This window comes from Hypoxylon trugodes (assembly GCF_022578975.1).
Source record: "Hypoxylon trugodes strain CBS 135444 unplaced genomic scaffold F4822scaffold_7, whole genome shotgun sequence".
In the NCBI taxonomy this organism is placed as follows: domain Eukaryota; kingdom Fungi; phylum Ascomycota; class Sordariomycetes; order Xylariales; family Hypoxylaceae; genus Hypoxylon; species Hypoxylon trugodes.
The window spans coordinates 244,381-254,459 of NW_026250022.1; the positions used below are offsets into that span (position 1 = coordinate 244,381).

At 47.4% G+C, this 10,079-nt stretch overlaps 4 protein-coding genes across 4 annotated transcripts; 3 read left to right on the top strand and 1 right to left on the bottom strand.

The window, feature by feature from the left end:
• Window positions 1-204: 204 nt before the first annotated feature.
• F4822DRAFT_431006 (glutathione S-transferase) lies at window positions 205-1,200 on the top strand (the record flags this gene model as incomplete). The annotated part of the gene is made up of 4 exons (XM_051461409.1): window positions 205-308; window positions 365-602; window positions 664-807; window positions 871-1,200. The coding sequence occupies 4 exons, from the start codon at window positions 205-207 to the stop codon at window positions 1,198-1,200; spliced, it is 816 nt and encodes a 271-aa protein (XP_051311907.1).
• A 395-nt stretch (window positions 1,201-1,595) lies between these two features.
• F4822DRAFT_444639 (putative MFS transporter) lies at window positions 1,596-3,880 on the top strand. The gene is made up of 2 exons (XM_051463275.1): window positions 1,596-2,006; window positions 2,139-3,880. The coding sequence occupies exons 1-2, from the start codon at window positions 1,802-1,804 to the stop codon at window positions 3,719-3,721; spliced, it is 1,788 nt and encodes a 595-aa protein (XP_051311908.1). The 5' UTR covers window positions 1,596-1,801; the 3' UTR covers window positions 3,722-3,880.
• A 270-nt stretch (window positions 3,881-4,150) lies between these two features.
• Window positions 4,151-5,779, bottom strand: F4822DRAFT_437853 (MFS general substrate transporter; the record flags this gene model as incomplete). Its single annotated transcript, XM_051462454.1, has 2 exons — window positions 4,151-5,063; window positions 5,139-5,779. 2 exons carry the CDS (start codon window positions 5,777-5,779, stop codon window positions 4,151-4,153), a joined length of 1,554 nt encoding a protein of 517 aa, XP_051311909.1.
• A 1,474-nt stretch (window positions 5,780-7,253) lies between these two features.
• On the top strand, window positions 7,254-9,247 carry F4822DRAFT_409055 (glycosyl transferase family 4-domain-containing protein). Its single transcript, XM_051458618.1, has 2 exons — window positions 7,254-7,993; window positions 8,063-9,247. Exons 1-2 carry the CDS (start codon window positions 7,562-7,564, stop codon window positions 9,044-9,046), a joined length of 1,416 nt encoding a protein of 471 aa, XP_051311910.1. The 5' UTR covers window positions 7,254-7,561; the 3' UTR covers window positions 9,047-9,247.
• The last annotated feature ends 832 nt before the right edge of the window (window positions 9,248-10,079 follow it).

Below are 10,079 nucleotides of genomic sequence, written 5' to 3' on the forward strand. Positions count from 1 at the left end.
CTATGTTGTGTAACCTCGTTTCAGAGGGTGCCCAACTAGGAGGTAAAATACATGGCGCTGGCACTTTTTTTTTTCTTTCAATCCCACCGGCTCTCAGTCACCTACTTAGGTGATTCATTCAGTCATTCAGTCACCCCAACACGATTTATTAATTTATCTCACATTAACTATAGCTCTCTAATAACGCGGGCTGTTTCTTGGAAGATGGCCACGATTCCGCCCGAGAAAGCCCCAAAGCCGGGTCTAAATGTTTATGGCTACGCATCTGTCAACCCCTACAAGTTGACTATCGCGGCCGAGGAACTCAAGTAAGTGTCAACCACCTCTAGTGTTTACAGAGGTCTAGTATTGAACATCTTGACAGCATACCGTATAACTATATCAACATTGATATGCCTGCAGGGGAAGCCCAAGCCGAGTGGTATAAGTCCATCAACCCAAACGGCCGTCTACCCGCACTTGTCCACAACAAGGAGGATGGCGCCACTGTGACTGTCTTTGAGAGCGCCGCCTGTTTGCTCTACCTCGTTAGCGAGTTTGACAAGGATAACAAAATCTCATACCCCGTCGGCACGCCCGGGTACTGGCCGCAGCTATCCTGGGTAGGCACCATTCATTCCATCTAAGCAGCCACTATTAAATTGACACGCAATCTCAACACAGCTCTCCTGGCAGGTTGCTGGTTTCGGCCCTATGATGGGCCAAGCATGCTTTTTCAACCGGTATACAACCGAACCAGTGCCGTATGCTTCCTGGCGCTACACGTCTGAAGCCCGAAGACTTCATACTGTGTTGGACAGACAGCTGGTGAGCAATTAGATATCATGGCCACCTATAGGTTAGGTATCTAACTATTTGTCTTCTTAACAGTCCGCTACCCCATTTGTGGGGGGGGACCGCTTGACGGTTGCCGATATCGCCATCTTCATTTTTGCCCACTCCGGTAAGTGGTGCGGCGTTGACATCAACGAATTCCCCAACGTTAAGGCGTGGCGTGATAAACTCATCCAACGACCCGCCTTTCAGAAGGGGCTGCAGATTCCCGTACCGTACCCGTACAGTGACGAGGCAGTTTCGAGTCCTAACGGTCAGGACTTCTATACCAACCTGCGAAAGTACGGTGGCCAGATGATCAAAGGAGCGACGGAACAGTGGAAGGGCGACGTCGTACCGGTCCCTTCCGACCATGCAAATCTTTAGGTTGTCTATTGAGAGACTTGAATCCTATATATTAGGTACCTGACCAGAATGAACGAGGTCGAATTCAAATTATAGCGTTGATAGATCTATGAGCTGTTATGGTCGTTATTAATCTACCCTAATCGTACGAGTTTTAATACTGACTTATACACACATATTGAGCATGTTAATGAATCGCATCCGACTCGCGACTCTCAAGCAGATATGATATAACAATGTTTCTGAAATATTAAGCGGATAGACTACATAGGTAGGGGACTTATAGTACAGCGTTACATCCCCTATCAAGTTAGCATAGTTACAGTGGTTCGACCCCAGATCTCCACGTGGGTCCCCCTGACTGACGTCAAGACTTGACCATGATTCCGCAACCCTCCAGGTTTCCTCACACTTCTAGAACACGCCGTAACCAGATTTTAGAATAGAAAAGATGCTGTACACAAATCCCTCTTTTCATATACGTAGGCGCTTAGAGGGGCCGAGGAAAAGAAGGCCATTATTATTATACGAGCGGGAACGATAGCAAGCGGGCGATATCCTAACCATTGGAAGTTTTAGCACGGACGTAATAGCGCTTTAGTATACTAATTCGTAGCGTACGATGTCGTTAGCCCAGCACGTCACCGCCAACGAAGGCATCGACCGCGTGCCCCCCGAAGACGAAGAAGACGGGACTGAGGAGATCCTTTGGCGTACTCTGAGTTACGACCCCGTACCACCCACCGAAATCACCGCCCCTATCGTCGTCCACGAGACCGCATTGCCCAATGCGGCCGCTTACAAGGTCTCGGCCGCTAAGAGAGCAGGTAAGAAACAACCTCACTGTTATCAAGTCCCCAGTAACAGGGCACGCGCACATTTATTGTGCTACATACATTACAGTCGCATTATAGTCACATTATGATAGAAGAGCTACGACTGACAGACTTATCTCATAGCCCAAGTTGGATTCGCCATCGTCGCATGCTGGTTTGCCGCGGGCATCGTATACGGTTTCGCATCGCTGAAGCCCGTACTAATCGAAGAGGGTGTATACGGGGACCTCTGCCCTCCAAGCGATATTAACAGCAACGATGAAAACACCGGCGATGGCAGCGAGAAAGTCCCCTGCGCCGCGCAGGACATGCGCTTAAACTTATTCTTCATCGCCGCCTCCATAACAACCAATACCTCCTCTCTAGCCGCCGGCTGGGTCCTCGACCGCTACGGCCGACGCCTATGTTACATTATCTCCGGATTCTTCATGATCGCCGGCTGCATCCTCATGGGCCTCGCCTTCCAAATCCCCGAATTCGACGGGTACCTCATCGCCAACATTCTCCTCAGCCTCGGCGGCACATTCGTCTTCGTACCAAGTTTCCAACTCGCCAACGCGTTCCCCAAGTACTCCGGCGTCATCGTCGCCTTAGTAACAGGCGCCTTCGACGGTTCAGCCGCTATATTCCTATTCTATCGATTAGCCTGGGAAGCATCGGGCCGCACCTTCGCGCCGGCAACTTTTTTCTTCGCGTATACCGTCGTAGGCGTACTTCTATTAATAGGCGAATGGGCAATCATGCCACCACGCGCATACCACTCAACCCCCGAACTCGAGCGCAAGCTCGAAAAAGCACAGGACGCGACACGCGACGTACACGATTCCGACGACGAACTCGAAAGCCCTGGAGAGATCCGACGAATCAGGAGTGCTCGCGCCGAGCGTCGGCTCTCGAAACTGGAGCAGATCGAGGAGTTGGTTGGCGATGAAACACTCCGCGAAGACCGTATCCAAGCTGAAGAAGAGCGGCAAGAAGCTAGTGGTATATGGGGTGTACTGCACGGCATACCGGCGCATCGACAGATGCTGACGCCTTGGTTTGCTTTGTTGCTTTTGCTTACGGTGTTGCAGATGTTGCGTATGAATTACTTTATCGCGACTATACGCTCACAGTACCGATATCTACTAGGATCAGAAAAGCTGGCTGAGGACATCAATCATGTCTTCGATGTAGCACTGCCGGTCGGTGGTGTATTCGCGACACCGTTTATTGGACTACTTCTGAATAACTTAAGCGTAGCGACAGCCTCGGCGGTGTTAACGCTATTCATCGTCTTAATTGGCATACTAAACTGTCTCCCACAACTCTGGGCCGGTTACGGAACAGTAGTAGCATTCGTATTATTCCGACCGCTATACTACAGCGCCGTGAGCGATTTCGCGACCAAGATCTTCGGCTTCGCCACCTTCGGTCGTATCTACGGCACCATCACCTGTCTATCGGGTCTAGTCAATTTCGTGCAGTCCGGACTTGACGCACTGACCCATGGACCGCTACAAGGAGACCCAACACCCATCAATGCCGTCATGGCAGCAGGAGGTGCGATCCTCGGTGTCGCATTAACGGCTTACGTTTTAATCCAGGGCCGATTATTTCGGCAGAAATTGCAGAAGAGGGAAGACGCCGAGAGAGTTCAAGAGAGACTGGGTCTCATCCGAGAAGAGAGGGAAGCAGAAGAAGCGGGATATGGCACCATTGACTGATTATTAGTGGCGAAACTCAAGGGCCTTTTTTCATGATGAAATTGAAGAATGAACATATATCAACAGTTAGAAATTTATAACCTAGATGAAGAAAAGGGGCTAATACGATGCACCAAAATCTAGATTCTTAGACAGTGAAGGGCTTATTTTAGATCAAGGCTTAGATACCACAGTAAGAAGATAGGGTTCTGACAGAAATCGTCGCATAAATATTATTAACGAATTCTACAATATGGTATAGATTGAATCCAAATATCTTCCTTCAACTTTTTCTTGGCCGCATGGCCATCGTTCATATAACCAAAGCTTAAATATCCATAATTCCCTAACGCACTTTAAACATTACAGCTTTAATCTGAGGAATGGCGCCATCGACCCCTTCTCAAAAGGGGCGATTCACATCACATGAATATGAGTGAAGTAGAAGCTTTAAAGCTTTAAGGGGTACCTCTCCCTCAACTTTGCGCCGAACTTGAATATAATCATAGGGACTGGTATCATAGCCACGCCAATAAACCCAAGCACAGAGCTTCCCCAGCCGATTCCCAAGTTATCGAACAATGCCGGACCACAAAGCGGGAGAAAAGCAGCGATGACGCTACGCAGAACTGTGAAGGCGGCGATCCCAGATGCGGCGTATGAAGGGTAGGCGTCAATGATATAAGCCTGGGTCGGCATGAAGACGCCGATCACACCAAATCCGAGTGGGAATAATCCGATGATTGGTACGATCCAATGAGTGCGTACCTGAGCCGACCATCCATACCAAAAGAAGGCGAGCGGGCAGAGGAAAGAGTACCATATCATAATAGTTAGACGAAACTCGGGTTTGAATGCACCGGCATTGGCTTTAGTTAACCGTACGACCGTTCTGTCCGAAAGCATGGAAAAAGCCCAGAGGCCAACCATGTAACCGACGCCGATAGATATGAAAACCAAACCAGAAATACCAGTACCCCATCGATATTGTGATTCGAAGGTCGGGGGAATGGAATTGTACATTAAGTAGACGGAGCCGTAGATGAAGGAGACGTATAAGGATTGAATAAAAATCATAGGCGCAAATATGAGCATCTTCAACGGTCTCAGCATACCGATCGTAAGAATTTTCAACTGGGACACCTTTCGAGACTCATCGGCTTCGTAGCATGTTTTAAGGTCGGTTCGTTTCCATTCCTTGCTCAGACGCTTGACCTTCCGTTGCATGAGGACCTTATGATTCGTCTCGGGCAAAAAAATAGCCAAAATTATAGTGATAATACCTGATGGGATTAACACAATCCAGAACGACCAACGCCAACCGATAGAACCAGCAATGAAAGCCCCTATCAATGGGCCGACCCTATAAATGAGATTAGTTTGGTAAAATATTCATAAATGAACATTTCTACTCGAAATCTGTGATTGAAATACGTACGTTGGCCCGATAAGTGGACCCAGCGCCCACACACTAAGTGCAACGCCGCGAGACTCTATAGGAAATAAGTCGCCAATGATCGCGCCTCCGAGTGTCATACAGCCGCTCCCTCCGATACCAGCGGAAAATCGAAACGCGACGAGGAAGGCTAGGTTCGGAGATAAAGCACACCCAATATGCCATAAACAGAAAAAGATGTTGGATAAGGTGAGTACGCCAGCGCGACCGAAGATCTCAGAAAGCGGAGCTAAGAATAAAGGTCCTGTTGCGTAGCCGAGCAGATATATACTGACAGGGAATGGCCCTACAGTGGGATTCGTATTATGAAAGTCTTGGTTGATATATGAGATAGCGGGAGCTAAGACAGAGGACGAAAAAGGGGACATAAAAGTGATAGCAGCCAGTGACCACACAATTACCCACTTTCGAGCTGATGAGAAGTTCAGGGGCATTTTCGGGTCATCTTGACTTTCCCATCCGATGATGGAATGTTCGAGATCGGAAAGGGGGAGAGTAGTGGGTTCAATTCCCTCCGGTTTCTGCGTCGATGAGGATTCCTCTTCGTTGACTTCGTTGGTAGCTTGTGTGAGAACTCCTGTGGTTTCTCTAGCTAGGCCACTCGTAGAACGAACCTGCTTCATTTGCTCCCGGTCCAGAATCAGTTTGCCGGTAGAGTAAACCGATCGTATTTGATCCCGGTCTAAAACGAAAGAGAATCGAACAACATCTAATGAAGGCCGCACTTGGTTATTTTTCCGGGTTATATCGATAGGGATGTTCGTTTTCTCTTCTTCCGCCTTTGAAGCATTACTGCTACTGTCCGTTACAAGTTCCGGCTTTGGTGAATCTTCTTGAATCTCATCCGGTTTTGGGTTGTTGCTACTACTATCTGCTTCACTTTCAGCTTGTTGCGGATGATCCTGAATTTCTTCTAACTGTGGGGTTTCTCCATCTGGCTTAGTATTTTCTTCATCTGACTTCGTGATCTCTTCTTCCTGTTTCGGGGTATCATTACCGTCGTCTGGTCCGTTCTCGGGTTTCTGCTCGTCCGGCGCCTCGTCCGATTCCGAAGCAGGACCATTGGTATTCTCAGTCTCATTCTCGGTATCCAAACCCATAGCGGCGGCAAGAGTCGACCTAGTATTAGTGAAGGCTAGTAGTATGGGTATCGAGACCAGCCAATTCAACCAGGACATCATTAGTAGTAAGTAAACACATCTTTACTTAAAGATAGAGCTTAGGACAGAAACGAGACTTAAGATAAGAGATCAGAGAGTATAGACTTGGGACATATGGATGACTTGAGACATAAACTAAGTTACTGTGTATGAATCTGGGGTTTAGTTGAAAAGCTTCTCGGAGCCCCAAGTCCTTGCCATGAAGATTCGAGACGGCGAACTAAGTAATATTTACTCCCGACTTCGAAACGCCGACCATTGCGGAAACTTCAAGATTAATTGGCCGATTTCAATAGTCAGCCTACCAGATCTGAAGACATTATCAGGCTCGCGTGAGTTTCGCTTGTTGTTTTCAGTAGAGAAGTCAATGTTGCCAGGCAAAGAACATTAATGTAACACTCGATAGTTCTGTGTTGCGTTTGGGTTTAAGATCCGAAATGTCTCCATCATACCATATTTCGATACTGAAGTAACAGTGGACGGGTACTAAGAGTGTCTAAATAAGTGCAAACATAAAGTAGGTTTAAAAGTTATGATTATATAATGTAGCAAGATTCAAAGCAGTATCTAAGGAGGAATTGAGCTCGAGTTTCAGTCAGAAAGTGGGGTTGAAGATGAACGATTTAAATGAAGACAAATAGACAAAGAGTGGTGTGAGCAATTAATACCAGTTGTAAACTTAATTAAGCCTTTCAAGAGTTTCCGATTGCTCAACTTGCTCAGATAGTTAGGAACAAGCAAACTTCTGAATTTTGAGATTGCTAGCAAAGTTGAAATAAAATGTTGAAAGTGTAAAGTGTCGCATTATGACCCACATAATTGTAGTAATAAATCTAATAAAAAAAATTAGGTAATCGATTGCTCTTCTAGCACAGACATGTGATTGGACGTAATTGATCGGCAAAGACCCCTGCACCTCGTCTACAAGGACCCCTGTTCGGTACATAAAAGTATCGGCGACGTGGGTACGTATATACGTATTTCGTATTTATGAGCCAATGTGTCTTTTTATTTTTGGGACCGGCCAAAGCTTTGAAGCACCCAAAGTCAACAATCGGCGGATCTTATCCTACTCAGCCAACTCAGCCTTATTCGTCAACACCACCACCACTTTTTAAGGCCACGACACCCATTTCATCCAGCACCGACATTAAATGTGACGAGATTAACGTAACGGCGAATAACGGCCTTCTTCGCCGACCTCCTTCCACCCTACCAAGGAGAGCAATGCCCTAAGTTGCGAAGATGCCGACCGCCGCGACATCCTCCCACCTCTCCAACGCCGAGACCTTGTTCCTTACTGGCCTCGCCTTGGCCTGCGCCACCGTCCTTGTACGAACCTTTGAGGGTGAAGGTGAACCTCTGGTCGCATCTCTGGCTCTTAGTGGCCTCGCATTCGCCGCTAGCTATGCTATGATACGATGGCTTGGTCCTACCTTCATCAAGGCTGGATTGAAGGGTCGCGACTTATCCAAGGTGAACAACAGCCATTACATCCCGGAATGCATGGGTGGCATTTGCGCCGTGGTCTACATACTCATCATCATCATCTTTATTCCGTTCCCGTTTTACAAGGACATTGTGGTCGCTACTAGTGGTGGTGGAAACCGTGATGTAGTAATGAACGCAGAGTTTGTTCAGAAGGGAAGATTACTTCACAAGTTCCCGCATAGCAAGGTATGAAGCCTCTTAGCACCGGTAGTAAACTCCGATGACGTGAAGCTAACAGTTTCGCGATTCTCATAGCTGGCTTCCTATCTCTCTGCGATCATATCACTCCAATCAATCACTCTCCTTGGTATCGGCGACGACCTATTCGATATCCGCTGGCGGCACAAATTCTTCATTCCAGCATTCGCTTCGATCCCGCTCCTAGTCATCTACTTCATCGATTTCGGTGTCACCTCGATTGTACTCCCTACCTTCCTCCAACCCTACGTCGGTCGCGAGCTATTCGACCTCGGTATCCTCTACTATGGATACATGTCAGCATTCTCCATCTTCAGTCCCAACAGCATCAACATCCTCGCCGGAATCAATGGAATCGAAGTTAGCCAGAGTATCGTTATCGCCCTACTCTTAGCATTCAACGATGCCCTCTACCTACTCACACCATACCCTCATCCAGCGACCGACTCCCACTTATTCTCCCTCTACTTCCTCCTACCATTCCTGGGTGTCAGCTTCGCGCTGCTAATTCACAATTGGTACCCCGCCCGTGTCTTTCCCGGAGACACCTACTGTTACTTTGCCGGCATGGTGTTCGTGGTGGTTAGTATCCTAGGCCATTTTTCGAAGACCCTGATTCTCTTGCTGGTACCTCAGATCTTCAATTTCGTCTACAGCACACCTCAGCTATTCGGACTGATTCCGTGCCCGCGTCACCGCCTGCCGCACTTCAGCGCGCGAACTGGATTACTCGAGCCTAGCGTAACGAAGTGGGAGAAGGATAAGCAACCCCGCCCTATCATCGATAAGGCCCTACGATTATTAGCGCAGTTCAAGCTCTTACGTCTCAAGGAAGACGAGCAAGGCCGCATTGAAGAGACGAGCAACTTCACGATTCTCAACCTCTGGCTAGTCTGGCGAGGTCCAATGCGTGAGGACCGACTGGCTATGGAGATCACAATCATGCAGGCAGCACTAGGCCTTTTTGGCCTATTCGTCAGACACCGTCTGGCTCTTCTGATCTTTAGGGAAGATAACCTAAATATTGGAAGCACCGTCTAGCCATAAAAGCTGGATTTGCCTGGATTATTCATCCAAAGATACCCCTTTGCAATGTACAAGAAAAAAAATAGAACGCGAGTTGACATGTGGTTTCGCAGCCGAGCCACATTGTATATAATCGCATACACATGAATAAACGCGAGACCCGGTACGCCGCAGGTCGCTGATTTATGAAAGACCATCAATGTGTCCTTTAGTAAAGTAAACCCGTGCTTATTTATTGGTGTCCGTCACTTGTGATATATAATTCCACCCCGCCCTTATAGCGAACAAATCATATTGCTCTACTTGTGACGAATAGATCGGTCTCGTATCGCACAGATCTCTTATCCAGAAAACCATCCGAATCAAAATCAAGACCTAAAAAGGGGGAGCCAATCATACCAACTCCGAAAGTCCAAGTAGCTAAAACATGTGTGATATTAATAGCACGCACATCGGTTTCCCTGGTTGAGTGACGTGACAGGTCGAGCCCATCTCCTATCTAGCCCAAGGTGTATATATACAGACTTGGCTGTTGGATCCATTTAACAAGATTTTTATACGTACGTACGTACTCGTATTCTCAATTGGTTTCGAATAGACTATTTCGTTAGGTAGGCAACTGAGCACCGCCAATAATACGACCATTCCGGTTTTACTTAACTCCTAATGAATACCCTCACCTGAATCAAAACGGGTGATTCGGAACCCAACGAAACCAGCATACTAAACTACAGTACATATATTAGGTACACACATGCCCATTAGTTAACACCACCCGTGAGCACCTATACAATATGTACACAGCCAACACATCAACCCAAGTCTAAGCCCAGCAGTAGGACAAAGTCAACTGTATAAAGTTATGCGCCGCACCAGATCAAGTTTTCCATTTGCCCTTTCTCTATAAATTAGGGATGGATGACCGGTATTATATCATCCCATAGCCGCCGGCTTGATAACTCCGGCTCCTTCTAGCATCCATGCTTACTATCATTCTCCTCACCAAATTTTCACCAACGCCATGAAACCCTCTCACAAATACCTACGG